The sequence below is a fragment of the Phocoena phocoena genome, chromosome 6 (genome assembly GCF_963924675.1).
Source record: "Phocoena phocoena chromosome 6, mPhoPho1.1, whole genome shotgun sequence".
Lineage (NCBI taxonomy): Eukaryota > Metazoa > Chordata > Mammalia > Artiodactyla > Phocoenidae > Phocoena > Phocoena phocoena.
Genome location: NC_089224.1, coordinates 58,716,401 through 58,738,754, shown reverse-complemented (window position 1 = coordinate 58,738,754; position 22,354 = coordinate 58,716,401). Strand labels below are relative to the sequence as shown.

General features: G+C 39.5%; 1 protein-coding gene across 3 annotated transcripts in view; it reads left to right on the top strand.

Annotated features, from left to right (window-relative positions):
- Positions 1-22,354, top strand: part of KDM4C (lysine demethylase 4C) — a 407,190-nt gene that overhangs the window by 68,819 nt on the left and 316,017 nt on the right. For all 3 annotated transcript variants that reach the window (XM_065879011.1, XM_065879009.1, XM_065879010.1), the window contains exon 4: positions 14,245-14,438. In XM_065879011.1, coding sequence (XP_065735083.1) covers positions 14,245-14,438 — 194 coding nt within the window. The remainder of the gene's footprint in view (positions 1-14,244; positions 14,439-22,354) is intronic.

Below are 22,354 nucleotides of genomic sequence, written 5' to 3'. Positions count from 1 at the left end.
AGTTAATCAAAGCTCATTACCTGCCAGCGTGTTATGGCTGATCTTTAGTCAATGAAGTCTTAGCCTCATGATCTCAAGTTATGCCATCCAGACAGGGGAGGTGATGGTAGTTCTATTCACTTGACACATTGCATCTAGAATGTTTCAGCAGTTCTGGAAGCTGTATTTTCAGAGGGGTATTGCTAGGGAATTGTCGATAGAAGAGAGTTAAGCCCAGTTGCAGGCTGACCTCAGAGTACGTGGCTACTGCCCTCAAGTATCTATCTTGCACATCATAGGGTTAGGTGGGATCACTGTGGGGAAAATCAGTTTTGTCTCTGGAAGTGCTAAATTGATAAACACATATGAGTCCCATGCTGAGTAGTTTGTGAGGGTGTGAGAAGTGTTAGGGATACCAGGTGTTTGCCAGTGGAGGGTGCTAACTTGGTAGCTGGAGAGTTGTGAAAGGTTTCCCTAAGGGATAAATAACATATACAGGGCAGACTAGGTGCCCCGTGGGTGCTGTGAATACTATGTACCATAGGCATGGAAAGGAGTAGGCATGGAAAGAGGTTATGCTTCTTGGGAACTGGCACAATCCCTGAGATTGTGGTGAGAATTCAGGGCATCTGTGGGCATCAGGCATGTGAACTCTCTTAGTGAGGATGCTAAGAGAGTTCTGGAGGTACTGAAGGATCACTATGCCTAGAAGGGCAGATACCCTGGGAAAGTGTTAGGGAAACAGAAGTGGGAATTACTGAAGGGGAAAGAACATGAAAGGCAGAGGTGAAAAGCCGGAGTTCTAGTGCTGAATTTGGTTGGTGATCATCAAAGCATTGATTATTTCACCTGGAAAGAGTCTTAGACATCATGATGTAGCCAACACATTTATAGATGAGGAACTTCAGACCAAAATGTTAGGGTTTATCCAAGATGACACCCAGTGACAGAGCTGGGAGATCCCTTTACCCATTCTCTTTCTACTATTTTATTATTTATTTTATTTTATTTTTATAAATTTACTTATTTGTTTTTGGCTGCATTGGGTCTTTGTTGCTGCATGCAGGCTTTCTCTGGTTGTGGCGAGCGGGGGCTAATCTTCATTGTGGTGCGTGGGCTTCTCATTGTGGTGGCTTCTCGTTGCGGAGCATGGGCTTTAGGCGTGTGGGCTTCAGTAGTTGTGGCATGCAGGCTCAGTAGTTGTGGCTCGCGGGCTCTAGAACTCAGGCTCAGTAGTTGTGGCACACGGGCTTAGTTGCTCTGCGGCATGTGAGATCTTTCTGGACCAGGGCTTGAACCCGTGTCCCCTGCATTGGCACTGCGCCACCAGGAAAGTCCCTCTTTCTACTATTTTAGATTGTCACCAGAATGGATAATTAGAACTTTGAACTACACTGTGTGCTCTCTATCTCTTCCTCTCTTGGATTAGTATCTGCCAGGGTCTTCATGGGATGCTTAGTGTCTTCAGAAGCCAACGTTTCTTCTGTTCCCATTGCAGCTGACCTTGCCTGCGGGTTTACAAAAGGACTTTGATAAAGCATGTTTACTTGAAGCCCTTCCTACTTTGGGCTGTCCCCATTTAAAAAAAAAAGGATGATGAAGATCATCTAGATTTCATCTTTACTATGATTTTTTACAGACATGGAAACTGATTTTTTTTTTAAGGAGGAAATTTATAAATAGAGTAGAAAGATTCAGATAATTCTGTTGTCAGAAAGGAAGTATTGATCCACACCTTTCTGCTTCTAGAATCTATTTTAGAAATGATTAGAAATACGGATCAGTGTCTGTGTGCCAAAATCATTTTCCAGTGTTTTTTTTAAAAATATTATAACAAAGAATGTAAAACAACCTATATGTCACAAAGGAAAATAATGATGCAAATTGTTACAGACAAGAAGGTGATGTATATAATAAAATAAATGTTAGGAAAATGTTCACAATCCAATAGTAAGTGAATAAACCAAGGTAACTACGTGTAGCTGTATCTCCAAGATCTTGAATGCCCACACAGGATTTCCAGTATTGTATACAATATCCCTCATAAATCATCCACTTGACTATGGGAAGAGAGCAGCAGGTCTGGTGAGATGGAGAGGTTGGGGAGCTGCTCCCACATGCCAGCGTCCTAGCATCCGTTCCTCAAAATAAGTCACCACCTGTCAGTGGGCTTTTGGAGTCACTGGAACAGAGTTAGAGCTATGAATTCCAGGAGTGTGATTCTAATTATGTTCTAACTAAAAAAGAATTTTTTAAAGAGAAAGATATCACTAAAATGATAAAATGATCTTATTTGCAGGTTTATACATTTGATGTTTTAAAAACTTATGTTCCAAATGTTCTAAATGAGAAAATATAGAATATTAATTCAGGAAAATTATTAGTTTTTTTTTCTTTTTTTTTTTTTTTGCGGTTCGCGGGCCTCTCACTGTTGTGGCCTCTCCCGTTGCGGAGCACAGGCTCCGACGCGCAAACTCAGCGGCCATGGCTCACGGGCCCAGCCTCTCCGCGGCATGTGGGATCCTCCCGGACCGGGGCACGAACCTGCGTCCCCTGCATCGCCAGGCAGACTTTCAACCACTGCGCCACCAGGGAAGCCCGGTTTTTTCTTTTTTATTGAAGGAAAAACGTTGAGCCTGTGTATATGATCCAGAATTTTTCACTGTGAGGAATGAAAATGAGACCATTGGAAATACCTTAAGTTGTTTTTCTTCATGAAGAATAAAAGGGTGTTATTTGAGCCCTCTGCCAGGTGTTATTCAAATATGTTAAATCTAAAATTGCTTTAAGTGAGAGGTAGCAGAGGAAGAAATGAAGCAAGGTGGAAAAAACAAATAACTAGATAGAGTCCTATAGAGGAACAGGGAGAAACAGGTACATTCTTTATCTAAATTGAATTTTCCTGGCATTAGTAGTTGTAAAGAGGCTCAAGCCCAGCCCATACTTTGGTACCATTCAAAAGCTAAGTGGCTTCTACTTTTTCTTTAGTAGAATCACATTAGTGTCATGGACTCTGATACATTACTTTCTTACTTAAAACCATTAGGGAATGGGGGAAGTGGGGACCTATGGATTTGACTACTAAGGAGGAAATGTATTAGACATTATTTTGCTGTCAGTAGTAGAGACCTTAAAATAAATGGCTGAAACAAATTGTTTAGTTTTCATGTAAAAATTTGAGGCAGGTAGTCCAGGGCCATGTTGGTTCCATGATGTTGTCGCAGACCTGTACTCCTAGAAATTTCTTCTGCCGTCTTCATGATGAGATTCTTACCCTTGTGCTCTTGTGGTAGCTGCTGATCGTGTCTGAATGTCTGGTAGAGGGAAGGAGGGCAAAGGAGTTATGTCTGCGAGAGTCAGCCCCTTCAAAGCTTTCTCCTGGAAGACCTGCCCAGTGATGTCCAGTTACGTTTCATTAGCCAGAACCATACATATCCAGCTGCAGCTACTTTGTTCTTTCGATTGAATGGGGTTCTATTGGTAAAGAAGGTGAAAACAGATACTAAGTACTTAGGCAATCTCTGTTATAAAAGTTTATTAACAAACACAGTGATTTTGAAGTACTGTTTTACACGGCAGTATAATACACCTTAAAGAGTTGAATGAGACAAGGGGATTAACAGTCTAGAAAATATGAATACATTAGTAAAGATTGTTGTGTTTTTAATTTCCTGTATTTAAAAATAACTTGTCAGGGCTTCCCTGGTGGCGCAGTGGTTGAGAGTCCGCCTGCCGATGCAGGGGACACGGGTTCGTGCCCCGGTCCGGGAAGATCCCACATGCCGCAGAGCGGCTGGGCCCGTGAGCCATGGCCACTGAGCCTGCGCGTCCAGAGCCTGTGCTCTGCAATGGGAGAGGCCACAACAGTGAGAGGCCCGTGTACAGCAAAAAAATAAAAATAAAAAAATAACTTGTCAGGGTCTGGATATGGGATTTTACTATTTTATTAAATGTTGAGATAATTGATCCTCTTTAAAGTAGAATAGGGCCTTTATGGTTCAGATTCCTTTTAGGATTTTCTGCAAGGGCCATGTGTAGATGTGTAAAATAAAGTTAACAATTCTGTTTATTATTTAAGTATGGTTTTTTGGTTTTTTTTTTAGTAGAATGCATGTCTGTGAGTGAATCCATGAATCCTGCTCTTGGCCCAAGGCAGTTTTTTAAAATCATCTTTTTGATTGGTAGTACTTAAAAGAAAGAAAAGTAGCAAACATAATAACCAAATTACTGACTTTCCCTTCCAGTCATTGGGGGGATACAGGGGAGTTTTTCCCTCCTTGATTATATAAAAGTTCAGAATTGACTTTCTGGCTCACTGTTCGGCCAGTGAGGCTTCAGGCACAGTAGTGTCAGCTCCGGTTAGAGTTTTCCATTCTCACCCTTCCCGGCTCCACAGTTATGAGCTGGGAGATCTTGGGCAAGTTATCTTACTTCTCCTGGGGAAGTTCTCTCATCTATAAAATGGCATTGATAGTAGATGATAGTTTTATTTATTCACCTCATAAGATTAAATGAGATGAATAAATAAAACACCTAGGATAGGGCCTGCTCCATAGTATGTACTGAATAATAGCTGCTACTGGTGGCAATATTAAAGCAAAATGGGACAGAAATCCTGAGGCTGTGATGAGATGTTCAGTAATTGACTCCGACCAAGAGAATCGCGAGGAATTCTATTCTGCAATAGTCATGTACTTATAAGTCCAACCTGCATTCCAGCAGTTTATACTTTCTGCCATTTGTCAAAGTCTGCCACGTCAGAGCCATGAAGGATGTTTGTTTAGGGGTTACTAAAGAAAACGTGCCTGCTATTTTCATGAAATACACCGCTCTCTTCGTGTCAGTGAGACAAGGTGCCAGGGCAGAAATGGTGCCATGAGATGTGACTCAGGAGATGTTCTCTTTTTCATGACTTTTGCTTTATCATATTTTTGGAATGTAAAAATCTGATTTTATATGTGCAACTTATGCTTTAAAGCACAGTGATACACTGACTACCCCAGACCCACCATGCAGTCCCACAGCTAGAGTGTCAACAATACTGCTCATGGGGAATTCCCTGGCGGTCCGGTGCGTAGGTCTCCATGCTTCCACTGCAGGGGGCATGGGTTAAATCCCTGATCGGGGAACTAAGATCCCGCATGCCATGTGGCAGGGCCCCCCAAAGAAAAAAACAGAAAAAACAATATTGCTCATGGGATGCTCTTTCTGCAGTCCTTCCCTGCTACCCTACCCCATCACCCAGGGGTGGCCTGAACTTTGTGTTTGATTTCTTGCCTTAAAAAAAAAAGTTTTCTCAAACAAATTTTGTTGTTGTTGTTGAAGTATGGTTGATTTACAATGTTGTGTTTTATATATATATATATATATATATATATATATATATATATCCTTTTTCAGATTCTTTTCCATTGTAGGTTATTACAAGATATTGAATATAGTTCCCTGTGCTATACAGTAGAGCCTTGTTGGTTATCCACTTTATATGTAGTAGTGTGTATCTCTTTATCCCTAATTCTCAATTTATCTCCCTCCTCCTTCCCCTTTGGTAGCCATAAGTTTGTTTTCTATGTCTGTGAGTCTGTTTCTGCACAAACACATTTTAAAAAAAAATTTATTTAATTAATTTATTTGTTTTTGGCTGCATTGGGTCTTTGTTGCTGCGTGTGTGCTTTCTCTAGTTGTGGCGAGTGGGGGCTACTCTTCGTTGTGGTGCATGGGCTTCTCACTGCAGTGGCTTCTCTTGTTGCAGAGCACGAGCTGTAGGTGCGCGGGCTCCAGTAGTTGTGTCACGGTGGGCTCTATAGTTGTGGCTTGCAGGCTCTAGAGCGCAGGCTCAGTAGTTGTGGTACACGGGCTTAGTTGCTCCGCGGCATGGGGGATCTTCCCTGACCAGGGCTTGAACCCTTGTTCCCTGCATCAGCAGGCGGATTCTTAACCACTGCGCCACCAGGGAAGCCCACAGACACATATTTTTAAACAATATATTTAGTTTGGCTTATTTTTGACCTTATTAAAAGTAGTATCACTTTATGTAGTCTTCCGAGACTATACAAAACACTAGGTTTTCTGTTTATCCATATTATTGTGTGAGCTATTGTTCAGTCATTTCTATTGCTGTATAACATTCCATTATGTGCATATACATTTTATTTTTTATTATCCTGTCGGGATATTTTCTTTTTAAAATGAATATTGCTGCTGTGAACACATTCCTGTACATGATTTTTGGTGCACTGTATACAAGTTCTCTAAAGCACTTATGTAAGAATGGAAGTGCTGCCTCCCTGAGTGTTCAACTTTGTCAGATACTGTTACCTTGTTTCTCAAAGACTTTGTACCAATTTACCCTCCCCCAGCACTATATAATCATTTTTAAGACAGGTTTACTGAGGTATAATTTACATACCACAAAATTCACTGATGTTAACGTATAATTCAATGATTTTTGTGTAACCATCACCACCAACCAGTCTTAGAACACTTCTCTCACCTCCAAAAGTTTCCTTATTGCTGACATATATCCTCTTCAGCACTTAATATCGTTCATCTTATTACTTATTGTCAATCTTGTGGCTTTAAAATATCTAGTGTGTGAATTTCTCTGACTACAAATGACGTAGAATAGCTTTTCACATCTTTTTTTTTTAATTTTTAAATTTATTATTTTATTTTTGGCTGTGTTGGGTCTCCGATGCTGTGTGCGGGCTTTCTCTAGTTGTGGTGAGCCAGGGCTACTCTTCATTGCAGCGTGCGGGCTTCTCATTGTCGTGACTTCTCTTGTTGCAGAGCATGGGCTCTAGGTGCACAGGCTTCAGTAGTTGTGGCACATGGACTCAGTAGTTGTGGCTTGTGGGCTCTAGAGCTCAGGCTCAGTAGTTGTGGCACATGGACTTAGTTGCTCTGCGGCATGTGGGATCTTCCCAGGCCAGGGCTCAAACCCATGTCCCTTGCATTGGCAGGGAGATTCTTAACCACTGTGCCACCAGGGAAGCCCCAGCTTTTCATATCTTTGTTGGCCATTTCTGATTTCTCTTTTTTCCTCTGCCTATTTTTCTATTAGATTGTTTGACTTTTCCTTATTATTTGGAATTTTTAATGTTTTCTGGATACCCAAACTACGCCATGTTGTTGAATTATTTGCTTCAATAGTGGCTTGTTCTTTCCAAAACTTTTTTGTTTCTTCTATTTTCAGTGTCTTTGTGTGTGTGTGATAACAGGTCAGTTTTAATTCTAGCCCCTGAAGCTATACAAGGGTACACCTTATCAGCTTCATGGGACTCTTGTACACATTCTGTAAAGTGACAACTGTGCAATACCACTTAGCATCTCAGAATCAGGAATATAATTTTGAATTACTTAAACACAGTCCATGGAGTTAAAAACAAAATCAGAAGCCATCTACAGTTATATAATTGTCAATTAAATGCTATACACCTAACACTCGATATAATAGTCAATATCTAGCAGGGAATGTTGAAAGCGATTTTAGATTTTCATCCTATCGTACTCTGTTGGGAATGTTTCTTGAGTAGGTATGTGACTTGCCAAAGATGGGACAACGAAGACCAGAACAAGTAAAGTTCTACCATGGTTTCTGAAGTGTTCACTTTTTTTCTTTGTCAGTTTTAAAAGTGAACAGCGAGAATTAAATACTTGACTTTACATATATACAGGTATGTTGTAAAAATATATTTGTTTACAAGCATGTAAAAATACTTGGTAACTAATTTGATAAGAAAATAATGTGCAAAGGTATATAGCAAAAACATGAATCGTCTGTGACCCTGCAAAATCAATTCCATATTTTATATTACATCAAACAAAAACAGTTTTAGTTTTAAAAGGAAGATGGACAGAAATTATTATTTTTACACAGAACATGGCTGTGAAAAGAGTTAAATTAGAAAGACTAAGAATGTTGGAATGCCAGAATGAGCCCAAATATTTGTCCACATAGAATATTATTGTCTTCAAGAGTAGGAGTAATAATGAAGGCTTTATAAGCAGTTTTTAATCAATAAATGTAATTGGCATTTTGATGTTTTGGTAACTGTAAAACAAAAGCTGTAGCATCACTAAAGGTCTGAGAAGTCTGTTTTGTAGCTTCAACTCAGTGTATTTAAGGTTAACTAAAGTTGACATCAAAATTTTTAGAGATGGACTTATTTACAGTGTCTTTTAATGAACAGATTTTAATTTTAATGTAATTGGTTTCATCAGTCTTCTCTTTTAGTGACTTTATTTATCAATAATTTTGTATTTTTCTCTCTCCTGGGACTCTGAATACATGAACCTTAGACATTCTGTCCTACGTATGCTTAACTTTACCTTTCAGATATTACTTCTCATCTTTCTGTACTGCACTGTATGTTCATGTCTTAAATTTTATACTTCTCTTGTTTAATCCTTTCAATGAGCTTTAGTTTAATAATGATATCTTTCTTTTCTTTTTTTTTTTTTTTTTTTTTTTTGCGGTACGTGGGTCTCTCACTGTTGTGGCGTCTCCCGTTGCGGAGCACAGGCTCCGGACGCGCAGGCTCAGCGGCCATGGCTCACGAGCCCAGCTGCTCCACGGCATCTGGGATCTTCCCGGACCGGGGCACGAACCCACGTCCCCTGCATCGGCAGGCGGACTCTCAACCACTGCGCCACCAGGGAAGCCCGATATCTTTCATTTCTAGTGGTCCACCTCTCCCCCCAAATCTGACTGGTCATTCCAAATAGTTTATTTACTTTCTTGTCTTTGTGATTCCATTTTTTATTTCTTTAAACATTTCACATTCTTTAGTGTCTGAAAATTCTGATATCAACAGTCCTTGGGGTGGTGCAGGGTCAGTTGTTTTTGCTAGCTTTCTGCAGTGAGGTCTTGACTCCCTGTATGCGTAGTGATCTTTGGTTGTATTCTTTGGCTTGATCTTAATTTGTGGAGAATTTACAGGTTTAAGTGAAGGATGCTTTCCTCCCAAGAGGATTGGAGTTGCTTTTGCCTGGAACCAGGGATACCGTTAACCTCAAAGCCTCAGTGGTCCAGAATCAAGGCAGGAGTCCCAAGCTCTCTGCAATCTTTTATTTGACTGGGCATTTCCCCCCTTTTCTTCTCTGCCCTCCTTCTTGTCGTACTCATATTTACCTTTTTAAGGTGAACAGTCTTTTTATATGGTACTTTCTGTTGCAGATTTTTTTTGTTACTTCAGAATTTGCTCTACATTGGTTATTGTCCAGACTTTCAGAAAGAAAAGAAAGCACTGCTGTAAAATTGTAGGTATTTTGGTGTGTATAAATGCAAAAAGGAAAAGAGGTTTGTTTTAAAAGTAGAAAGTTTAGAGAATGTGATATTTTCATGGAAAGGAAGAAACAAAAGGAGCTATCACATCACACATTGTAATTAACTTTAAAGCAAATTGAATTTCACATGAGTCTAAATTTATTCTTACTGTGTAAAGATCCTAACGAAATCCTCTATTTTAAAATGTGACCAGAGCTTTCGTTTTAGTTATTGAAAGGTTCAATTTTCACACATTACTGTGCAAAATGGATTGAATTTTGAAGTCTTTAAAACTAACCAAGTTTTATTTTTCTTTCTTCATTTGCATTACCTTTGAAACTTCAAGGGCTTATTGCAGGCATATGAATTGGTGGCAGTAATTTACATTAGCCTAGCTTTAAAGTAAGTGGAAATTGGGTGGATGGTCTTTTGTTTGGATCACAGTACACAGTAGGTGTCGGCTGGACTGCATTAAGGGTCATAGAAAGTGATGGTTAGAGCCAAATGAGGAAAGCATAATCTTTTAAAAATTACTAAATAAAAGTACCTGAAAACTTTAGTTAGAATCTTTAATAATTTCTTTTAGTATTTTCTCAGCGTTTTACAGTACCTAGGAGGTGGATCTTCCTTTTTTTTTTTTTTTTTTTTGCAGTACGCGGGCCTCTCACCGTTGCGGCTTCTCCCGTTGCGGAGCACAGGCTCCGGACGCGCAGGCTCAGCGGCCATGGCTCACGGGCCCAGCCGCTCCGCAGCACGTGGGATCCTCCCGGACCGGGGCACGAACCCGCGTCCCCTGCACTGGCAGGCGGACTCTCAACCACTGTGCCACCAGGGAAGCCCTTCCTTTTTTAATAATTGGATTTTCTAATGAAATGATGTTTTTCCCCATAAATTTATAGATTTCAGAAATTATTGCTGGTCACTTTGAGTCCAGCTTAGAGCCGGGCGTGTGGCAGTGAAGCTGTAGAGAGATGGAGGCTCAGAGCATTGTTTGGAAAGAGCCCCGTGGGGATAACGTTGAAGGTGCTGAGGATGATGGCAGGAGTTGGGGCAGGGCCGGTGGGCAGGGGAGGAGAAACATGTGGGCTGGATATTGACATTGTTGAGGAAAGATAGTAATGTCTTACGTCAACAAGGTCCTGTGGTCAAATCACATCTGGGAAAAGTGGAGTTAAGCAAAGTGAAACAGGCTTCCTTATAGCATGGCCTCTCAGAACCTTCAGAGTGCCTGTTGGCACTGTAACTTTGTAAGAGGAGGAGAAAAGGATGCCGGAGTTTTTTGACCACAGCCTCTTGTAGAAGTAGTGTTCCTCAGAAGGTTGTTTTGGGAAGAATTGGTTTGCTATGATTTTTGCGTTATTTCTCTGTATCAGGTGGGAACGACTCCTTCCTGGTAAGTTTTCTAATGTGGCATGTTGCTGCCCTGTCCTCCTTCAGTCTCGCAGTGACTGAGCGCCGTCACTCAAGAGGGAATCCCGGATGCTCATAGTCCCGGGAAGAAGGTGCTCCTGGCCTGGATGTGGCCTGTGTTCAGGGCCCCAGGCCCAGAGCTCAAGGGCGTGAGCTCAAACTTGGCACAGTCTTTCTGCATAGGTTTATAGATGCATCGTTCATGCTGATGCCAGTTTGGGGGTGCTTACTTCCTCTGTGAAGTCCAAAGTCCAAAGCCTGGTCTTCAAGCAGCTCCTGAGTGCCTATGGTAATGAAAATTTAGGAGTTCTTTCAAACTGCCTTCTGGTTCTTGATAGGCTGGTGATACAGAGATTGAAAGGAAAGATCCTTGATAAACTTCTCTTTTACACATATATGTACAAATTATGGTCCAATGGTGAATTATTTCAGAAAACCAGGCAGATACAGGGTAAATAGACAAACAGGGCAGGGCAGGCTTAGAATGCACTGGGTTATTGGGATGAAGGGAGGGGTGGGACCAGGGAGGAAACATCTGCCCAGTGGAGGTCAGGTGAGTTCCAGATATTGCTCAAGCAACTGCTGGACATTGTGTAGAAGAGCTTTATATGAAGGGATGGGATCTGAGAAGAGGCATTTGTCTATGAACTTGGGCTAGTGTGCAGACTTTTCTGCAGAGACTTGACAGCTTTAAGCTTTGAATGGTTTGGCAAATTTCGACCTGTCATTGTGGGGCTTGTTTGTAGCTGGGGTCTTTCTGAAGGCTACTTTTACACTAAATTCTATCACCAACTCCCAAGTGAAGCAGCTTTTCTTATAGGATTTGCCAGTGTTTGTGTAGGGCGGCTGTATGCCTGGGTGGGAAGAATGTAGCAGTTTTATATGTTTGCCTGTCCTAAATTTTAGTTTCTTGGATCTTTGTTGATAATTGATGCTGAGAGAAAAGGATGATATGCTGTATTTAACATGGTCAGAACTGGAAGCGTAGAGTTTATAAGTGAAAGCCTAGAGTCAGGTAGATTTAGGTTTATCTTTGTCTCCCACTATTCTAGGAGCACTGGTTTTTTTCCATTTGTTCATTTGGGTATAATGTTACCTGTGTTACAGAATTGTCTTGAATAGATGTAGTGTATATGTATGTGTAGAGTAGTGAGGTAGACTGTGGTGTCACACTTCTCCTAAATGACAAATGAGGTGTACTCCTTGTCTGAATCTCTGAAGGAGACCTGGTGCTCTTCAGAGTTTGAGTAGAACCTGTCCTTGGAGGCAGCTAGCCAGTTCAATCAATAGTAGAGAGCAGAAATTGGAGAAGAAATTTGGAAATAGTAAGATTTATTCTCAGCCTCTGTTATACCAGTTATTCTTAATATTTTAATAACCTCTTTTATTAAAATTGTATGACTTTTTATTTTAGCAAAAGAAATTAAGCTTAAACATCATGGCAATCTTGGCCTTGCCCAAAAGAAACTGCAGCAGACATATTATTTGCCCATTAATGGGGAGAATTTCAATAGTAAGTTTCATAGGACTTTATTATCACTTACCATGTCTTTGGCTTTTGTTTTGGTAGAGGCTTTCCAGTAAGATTTACTAGAGAATAGTGGAGACGTTTATTTAATCAGTTCTAAGCCATAGTAAATTTTATTTTTCCAAAGGTTTTATGTCCTTCAGCCTATTCAGTACTCTGAACAGCTCTGGGAGGGTACTGTAGCCCTCAGGCTTTCACGAAGAAAGACTAGAAGCTCAGAAAATCTCGGTGATTTTTGCCCTGGGCAGTGGCAGAGCCGGAGCCATAATCTGGGTCTTTTTGCCATCACTCATTCTTCTCTTCCCTCATCCCTTTAGACCCACAGGTCTAGGCATGTCAAGGGATTCAGCCTCAGTTATTTCTGAAAGATAGTATCAGTCAGAAACAAAGATAAGACTTCTCCAAATGCAGGAATTTCAGAGGGATGGTTTGTTCCTAAATTTGCAAGCTCATTCAGTTTAAAAATGATTCCTGTAATATGGTACTCATTTATTACTTCATATTCATTGCCTCAGAAATGACTTTTAAATAGGACTGTATTATTAGAGTGATTGGACTGAAGTCTGATTGGACTAGAGTTAAGAGATTGTATCACTATAAATAGAGTGAGATAAAATATTTTACATGACTTGATTGAACTTTTATGAGGTCTTGTAAGTTGGAACCTGGGATCTTCTCTAAAAGGATACTTACTTTGAACAATTTCCAAATAGCAAACTTCCTACTGTGGGGTTTAAGTTGTAGATAGAGTGGCTACCTTGGGGAATTTGGGAATTAAATTATTTCCCCTGGCACTTTCGATTATATTACCTGAGGCAGAACTTCATTAACTGCCCCATCAACAATTTTCCTGACCCAAAAGCTCAAGGAAGTAAGATCACGACACTGATTATATTGTCATCTAAAGACCAGAATGAAAACAGAACAGCCCTGAAAGTTTTTAGTGCATAAGGGAACTATTAGACGTGGTTGTCTGGGAGGCCGTTGGCATAGTTATTGGAGAAGGCCTTTTGGGTATACATAAATAAATTTAATGTCCCTCTTTAATAGCACCATGAAGAGGTTGAACTAGTTTTAAAGACATTGCCATTTACTCATGATTGCATAAAAATGGACCTAGTCTCTGATATTTAGAATTTGATTATTAGAAAAGTATATGGGAAAAATACATAATTGGTAAAAATGGTAAGCAGTTGTGAATTACACTGAATTAATAAGAGATTGGTAAGTTTTAATAAAACTGGAATCTTTTCCTGCCACTTTAACCTTTACATCAGTGACTCAAACTTTTCTGTCTCTTTCTATCACCAGCCATGTTGGGTTACTGTTATGAAACTACATTATTCCAGCAATTTTGCCAGAGTTTGGATACGTATTTTTAGCAGTTATTCTTTGTTTAAAATTGCCCATCAACATAAGAGGCTACTATTTAGTTGAAGAAGCAGTAAAAGCATAATGATCTGTGGCTTAGAATAGTGCTAAGAATTTTCCCAATAATTAGAGTTGAATTTTCAGGAAATGATGTATCACATGCCAAAATTGAAATGGGTGGGGATGAGAGAGGGATGACAGAAGATATATTTTGTTAGTGGTATCTTGAGATGATGTCTGATGTTTAATATGACTTCTTAAGTAATGTACAAATAAACAAGCAAGCTAAAAACCAGGAAACCCCCAAAACTAAATGGTGTGCCAATGATGGAAAGCATGCTCCAGATCATATGCTTTGAATCAATGATTTTTCTTACTAACAGCAAATGGGGAGTGGGGCCTTAATTCTCTGTCGTTTGGTACAATTTTATACTAATGTTTATATAGAGCCACATTACATTGGTAGTAATCTTGGATAATTAATCATGGATCTGTATATATGTGTGTGTGTGTGTGTGTGTGTGTGCGCACATGCGTGCCTTGGATAATTGTTGTTTTATTTTTTATTTCTAAGTGAATTAAAATACACAGTTTAATAATTTTGGCAGATGATGTTTTGAGCAGTAAATGTTATCTTTATGAGTTTATTAATGTTTGCTTTTATTTTTCCTCTCTCCCCTGATTCTAGGGTGTGGATGAATGGAACATAGCTCACCTAAACACAGTCTTGGATGTGGTTGAGGAAGAGTGCGGTATTTCTATTGAGGGTGTAAATACTCCTTATCTCTATTTTGGCATGTGGAAAACCACATTTGCGTGGCACACCGAGGATATGGACCTCTACAGCATTAATTATCTCCACTTTGGAGAGCCCAAGTCTTGGTAAGTTACATGTTTAATATTCATTTGCTTTGGAGTTTTGAAATTTGGGCAATATGAACCCATTGAAGATGAATTTTTTCCCTTTATCTGGTGGATTCAGATTTATATGAGCTGTAAGAAAGTTTTTTTGACTGTAACAATTAATTATTACAGAGTCTTCCACTCTGCCTAGGGTTTTGCTCAAAACCATAAGGCTAATGGTGACTTGTATATCTAAAATTGCCTGTAGACCACTTTTGTGGGCCATGGATTGATAGGTATTTAGTCTCGAAGAATTTGTTTGGGACTTCCCTGGTGGCGCAGTGGTTACGAATCCGCCTGCCAGTGCAGGGGACATGGGTTCAAGCCCTGGTCCGGGAAGATCCCCCATGCCGCAGAGCAACTAAGCCCGTGTGCCACAACTACTGAGCCTGTGCTCTGGAGCCTGCGAGCCACAACTACTGAAGCCCATGCACTGCAAGGAAGAGTAGCCCCCGCTCACCGCAACTAGAGAAAGCCCGTGGGCAGCAATGAAGACCCAATGCAGCCAAAAATAAATAATAAATAAAATAAATAAATAAAAAGAATTTGTTTGGCATCTTTACTTCTCTGAGATTTGCTGGAAAGTATGCGGGCAGCAGTTAGGAGTGAAAATCAACTTCCTGGATGTAGAGTATCAAGTAATCCTAATGATTCTCTGGTCTAGTCCCCTCTGAATAAATGACAAGTTCCATTTAGTATGTGGTGGCTAGAGGGAGAGGAGGGATGAATCAGGAGGCCTTTTATTGCTCTTTGTATGATGGATGTGGGGAAAAGAATAAGTTAATGTGAATATGTGTTCTTAACTTGGAATTTCCTGTGTTTGTGAGCCTCTTTCCTCATCTTTCTGAGCAACGATTTTAAGATTTATTGCTCTGTAGAATGCATCATATGTAATGCATCAAATAATTACACATTTGTAATTATTAGTCTGTCAATCACCCTGGAGTCCTTTGTGGTCAGCCAGTTCCACGTTTGAACTTGTTTTTGTGGGTTTTAGTCTTAAGAGAGTTTCAATATCAGTTGTATTTTCTAAAGTACACATACATGCAGAATAATTCAGAGACAGAAGCATATGAAGTATCTACTTGACAAGCCAGGGAAAACAATGTTTCTGCTGGTATTCTGCTGGGACAGGATGGGATGCTCTTCAGGTGCTTGTGTTAGCCCGGTAGATTTCTTGCCTCCAGTTTAAAGATAATGGCCTCTTTTCAACTTCTCCTGCTGATCAGTGTTGAGTACAGTGTATAATTTCTATCCCCATCTTGCCATTAGTTGCCCTTGAGGTTTTGTCATTTGGCAAAGTGTGAAGTTGTAAGCTTTCTCCAGCAAATTCAAATATAGCAAAAGTTCATAATGATCAAAAATGACATTTAATCAGCAGGGAAGCTTTAGGAGCAAGGGCAAAGCTCTTAGGACGTAGAAGAGAAATCCAGGTATTTTCTGGTTTGCTGTGGAGTTTTAGGATCTGAAAAAAGTTAGTGAGAAGCTGTGTAACTTATTTTTAACAGTGTTTTACTTACACATTTTGTTTGAGAAATTCTAAGCATTCTGCTCTCTTAATGGAATAAATAATATGTAAACATTTTTAATAGGTGGTCTAGGACCTAGAGAGGCTTTGGTGACAGAATGGGGTAAAGAAATAATTCCTTACAAGGTGTTTGTCGCGGACCGGCTGTGAGCACAAACTTTAGAACCTGTGAGTCTGTCATATTTCTTCAGCACCCACTGTAGTGTCTGTTGGAGTGTCATCCTTTAGTACTTTTGGGACTTGGCTTTGAGAGACTCAGAGACATATTTTAAACAATGTGTAGGCTCCTGGGCAGTTTTTTAGCTGCATAGTTATCCCCATGGTCTTTCTGATCCTCTCTTTTGTTGTGGATAAAATTATGTGAAATTGGTAGATTCAACATCTTGGTGAAATCTAGTATATAGGCAACTATATACTATACTTCCCTTAAGAAATATGAAAAGCTAGGGAATTCCTCAGCAGTCCAGTGTTTAGGACTCTGTGCTTCCACTCTAGGGGGCATGGGTTGGATCCCCGGTCAGGGAACTAAGATCCTGCAAGACGTGTGGTGCAGCCAAAAAAAAAAAATCAAAAAAAACCAAACAAACAAAAATCTGAAAAGTTAGTGGCAAAACTTTCCTGTAGGTTTGAAGAAATTCATGACAATGCCTAGGACATTAATTTGAGGTTTTAGTATTAGAAGAGTTGACATGAAGTCTCTGCTTTCTTATTAAGAAAGGTGATGCCCCCCCCACCCGCCCCGGGATTGTCGTGACCTAAAGATTGGTTAGAGGAGAATATTCTGTCTGGGATAAGACTGATTATAGAGTCTTGTGTCTTTGGGAGAGAGCACCACTGTTTTGAGTGAGAATGAGTACGCTGAATTCCAAAGTATTTCTTTCTCTCTGGAATGTATTTATATTTTCTGTATTTAGTTACTCTATTAGTTTTTAAGCATATAGACTCCATTATATGCATTAAGAGTAGATTTATAATATCACTATTATCTTTAACCTTGGCCATTATTTATAATGATAAAAAAATAAAACATAGCAGTGAATTATGACAGTTAATCTACATTCCATTTACTAGGATGACTAGTGTAGGAAAAGAGTGATATAAATGACTCGAAGGATGTTTCCCAGTAGATTTATGAACAATTATATTAGCACAGCGTAAATAATTTTGAGGTAAACTTTACTATCATTAAAATTCACTTCAGTCATCATCATAATATATTTGAAGTAAGGTTTGAAAGGTGGTAGAAGCAATACAAATTCATGTGAACACTGAAATGTGTGTGGCAGACTCAGACTCGAGGGAGCAGCGATCAGGGCTCTAGTCCTTACTCGGCTACCGATGTGTGTGGCTTTGGGCAAAGAACCGTACTTCTGTGACCAGTTTCCTCACTCACAAAATGACAGGACTCATCAGGATGCTCTGCAGTGCTCTAATTCTGTAATGTGTGATCAGAACTATTGGAATATTTTTACCTAATCTACAAAATGAGAGGATGACAAGGTGACGTAATGTTCTGGGTGCGTGTGCGCACATGCCTGCACTGGTTTCCTTTTCTGGTGCCCTCTCCTTGTTCGTTTGTTTGTTTTTTTGCCGCTCCCCAAGGCTTGCAGAATCTTATTTCCTCGAACCTGTGCTCCCTGCCATGGAAGCGTGGAGTCCTAACCCCTGGACTGCCAGGGAAGTCCCTGGTGTCCTCTCCTTGTTGAGTTACCTTTACTCTTCTCCAGGGGTGCCCTCTCTCATGCTTAACATGTCTGGCCCTGGCAGTGTGTCTTCCTCCTCTCTGGTCTTATAGACTGGCATTTAATTTCAACTTCCTTCTCTTCTTCAGTTCTCTCAGGCACCAAGTTCTGGGTACGATTATTGCAGAGACTGCCTACGATTCTCTCCTTACTTCCATGACTGCACTACTGTCCTCTGCCCGAGTATTCCATAGATTTTTGCCTGAAGGCTTCGGGGACCATGCGTTGCCCCACCTTAGACATCTGCCCTTGCACCTTTCAAGGGGCTGTGACCACCCCTGCTGGCCCTTTCCTGTGCCTGCTTTGAAGTTCAGGGCTGTGTTTGCCTTTGAATCATCAGCACTTAACACAGGGCCTGACTATAGGATTGATGCTCTGTAAGTAATTCTCATTTTGAATCAAGGGAGTTTTAAACTGTTTTGGATCAGTCTTTTCAAGGGCAGACAAGAAAATATATAAAATGTTCTATAAAGACTCTTGTCTCAAATGTAACTGTTAAGAGCACCAGGTTTTCAGAGATTTCTGAGTAGCTGCTGGTAGGCCTGGCTCCAGGTAGAAGCCGTGAAACATGCTTTTCTGTGCACAACATGTAGCAGGTTTTGCTGAGTTAAGTGTTCATGAACACGGGTTCGTACTGAAGAGACTTTAGAGGAGCTAACGATTTATTTAAACATTTCTGGCATGAAGGTTTAAGGAAAAAAGAAAGCTTGAAGTAGGCAGATAGAAAACTGCTTTGGCAGTCAGTGGTAACATATTTATTTTCTGGGAATTAATGTTGACTTTGGAGCCAGAAGACCTGTTTTAAAATCCCAATCTGTCACTTACCAGCTGAATGACTTAGGGCAAATCACTGCACTCCTTTCATCATGAATTTCTTTAACTGCCAAATGGAGGCATGATTTATTCTCTATCTACTCAATAGGATTTCTAGGAGGGTCCAGGGATATACTGTGTATACAAGTGTTTTGTAAAGTGTAAAGAACTATACAAATATTCATAATTACTATTGTCTTAGTAACATTATAAAACTAAATAATTTCTTGGTCATAGTAATTACTTAAAGCCTGAACTTGGCATGATGTATTTCTGTATATCATAGAGTGGGAGTTTCAAGGATAAGCAAAATATAATCTTCTTTCCCAAGCATCATGTGGTAGTGGTTAATTGCTGAGGAAATAGAACTTAGATGGTGCCTTGAGTCTTTCTTTCTGAGATCATGTCCAAACATAATGAATAAGTTACTTTCAGATTTAGTACGCTGTAGAGAATGAGAAAGGTCAGGTTTAAGACGACATGTCTTAAGCTATGAAAGGTCTAAAATCAGGAAAGAAGTTTCTCCTGGATGTCTTTTAGAAAAATTAAGGATGGGCCGCAGCATTTTGGACTTGGCTAAATTTTATTCAGTAAGCTGTGCGGTTTTGTTAAATGAGGCAATAAGAAAATGTCAGATTATTCAGTATAATATAAACTTCGTTCCATGCTTTTTCTTCAGATCGATTTGTTTAGTGCTGTGTAATATTTAAGAGAACAGGTTTTTGCACCAGAGTCTCATGTTTTGAGTTCTGGCATTGCTTTTTTACTTAGTATATCACCCAGGACAATTATTACATAACCGCCATGCCTCCATTTTCTCTCCTAAAATACTCACATGGTTTGATGCCCACATTGTAAGGTAGTTGTGTGTATTAAATAAAATACAAAGCGTATACCACGCGTATACCGCAGCTCCTGGCATTATCCTAAGTGCTCAATGGATGTTAACATTTCATACGTTTACTTAACAAATATATATTGCATGTCTTATGTATAAGACCTTATAGATTCTGTATTAATAAGGATTCTTTGTTCTAAATGACAGAAACCTAATTTAAGCAAAAGAATATTTGGTAGTGTGTATAATTGTGATAAGCTAGAAGCAGGGTTGAAGCCTGAGAGCGGATTCTCACATTGGGTGTCTGTCTCAGCCGGTCCCTTCTTTTCTCCCCACCGCCCCCCATTCATTCACTGTCTCCCATCTCCCCTACCCCTTCTTGCTGTTTTCCTTTTCCTTTCTTCCTGGGGTAGAGAAGGAGCTCTTTACTTATAAATAAATATTTGATTATTGCTGAATTTTAGAATTCAGGGCTGTCTTTTTAAAAGAACAAATGAATTATATGTCATCGAGTTGACCTGAGCTTGTGTGTTGTACATCTTCTTCATTACAGTGTGAGCTCCCAGAAAGGGGGTCCCTCACTGTCTGACTCACTAGCGTGTCTCCAGTGCCTGCAGTGGTATCTGGCATGAGCTTGGCACACAGTGGGTACTCAATAAGTATTTGTTCAATGAATGGTCTTACTGAAGGAATTCCTTATTGAGGTTTTTTCCTTTAAACACCCAGAGCGGAATGTTACTTTAGCGATTGGACAGCTTCATACTATTTAATGATACGTTGAATTAACAACATACAGTACTAACTCCTGTTGTTGACATATCTGTTTAGTAAGTTTAGACTCATTAATGTATTCTAATTGGAAATGTTAAGACTAATTGAATAATGGTAAAAGCTGTATCCTTCTGATGGTTTGTATAGAAAAAATACTCTTGGAATTAACAGTGGTTTGCTTCTGGTTTTAATTATTCTTCCTAGAGAAATTTGACCTCTAAATAAGCAAAATACCTACTGTGTAGCATAGGGAACTCTACTCAATGTTCTGTAATAACCTATATGGGAGAAGAATCTGCAAAAGAAGAGATACATGTATCTGTACGGCTGAATCACTTTGCTGTGCACCTGAAACTGGCACAGCATTGTAAGTCAACTCTACTCCAGTATAAAATAAAAATAAAACAAGGAAAAATAGACTTTCATAAATATTTTTTAATTGAAGTATTAATAAAATTAATTGCATAAGTTATTTTGATCACTTCTAGGCATATCTATGTATATATTTTGAGATAATATTATTTAAAAAGGTTTAACAAATTGGAACTATACCCCAGAAATATGGTATTAATTTTGTACTCAGCTGCTAGGTGTATTTGTAGGAAGAGAGTGCAGAGATAACAGGAAGCAATATTATCATATCCATGATATGATATCATATCCATGATTATCTGATCATATCCATGATCAGATGGATAATATTTTAGTTAGACCTGAGCCTGACGTGGAGATAAACACAACCACACTGGTGCACACACACATACCTGCAGTCCAAACAGTGAGTCCCGAAGACCCCTGCTCAGCACCGAGTTTTTTAAGGGAAGTCAGTGAGGTCTAGTGTTTGTGATTTTGAAAATAAATCTCACTCATTTCCCTGAAGTGTTGAGTTGTAATGCCTTTTCACTAACTGACTGGCGACTGTGGGTTCTCATACAGGAAATCTAAACTTATATTAATTAAGTACTTTTGATACCCCTGATAAGCATAGCAGGGGCTTGTAAATTCCTTCAGGATGCCTATTTCCTTGTTGCTACTCTTTCACTTAAAGCTACCACCTTCACCACCTACAAGAACCCCAGAAAACCCTTTAAATGAAAAGAGATTGCTGAATCAAATCCGTAACTCTTAGGGAAAAATCAGAAGGTTAATGCAAATGTATATACTATGTAGTTCATGGAAAACAAGCATTAGTGCTGTTAGCCTTGCTAATTACTGTGGCAGATATAGCAGTTCACAAATTATGTTGCTTAACTTATCTTCTTCCTCCATATTTCTCTTCCTCCTTTTCAGACTGTTTAATATTGCCTTTTAGATAGCACTTTGTAGAAAATATTTATTACTTAATATTTGTTTTATAAAAAATATTCTTTGACTTGAGCATATAGGAAAGCAGCTTTTTTTTTTTTTTTTGATTGCACTTCTGCAGGTAGGCTTACAAATGGATTTATAAACGCTACTTCTGTGACCCCAAATGTGTTCATTCTTTGTCAGCTTACTTTTCAAGGTGTAGGTCTTGACTAGGATGGTGAAGTATGTTCTTTACCTTTGGTGACTCCATTTCATTTAGTGTGCATCTTTTATGTGTGCCAGGAACTGTGCTAATCATTTTAAGAAATCATTTCAGGTAATCCAGACAACAGATGTTTCAAGTAGGTGTTTTTTGGCCACATCTGTAAACTAAGGACTCTGAGACTGGTGCTTAGTGAGTCTTGCAGCTGAGATTTTTAACTTTTATTTGTCTGACTCTTCTCATAGATTTAAAGAGAAAAGGTGAAGGAACAGGCAAGAAGAAAGTGTGCCTGTCTTTCTTGTTTATACCATCAACTTTCTTTTAATGAGATTTTCTGCAGAACCAAAAGAGAAACCAGCCTCTTATACTTTGGGACAAAACTATGGCATAAAAGAGATTTTCAGAAGGGTAAAATGTGGCTAGATTCCAATCTTGTTATAATTGATAGCAGTTATTTGGATGGGGGAACCATTGGAATTGAGAGTGGGAGAGACCACTGGCCCAGCTTCGTTTGCTTCAGATTTGTTCTTTAGGTATCCCTTGGAAATCTACTTGAAATCAGAAAGAAAACCCCACATCTTAGAAAGAACGAGTTTTACCTTGAGGATTTTGACTTCCTCTAGGGAATGGGTGATGATTCTTCAATTAGACGCTTACTTTCAGTCCCCTCAAATGAGGTTTTGGGAAAAGCAA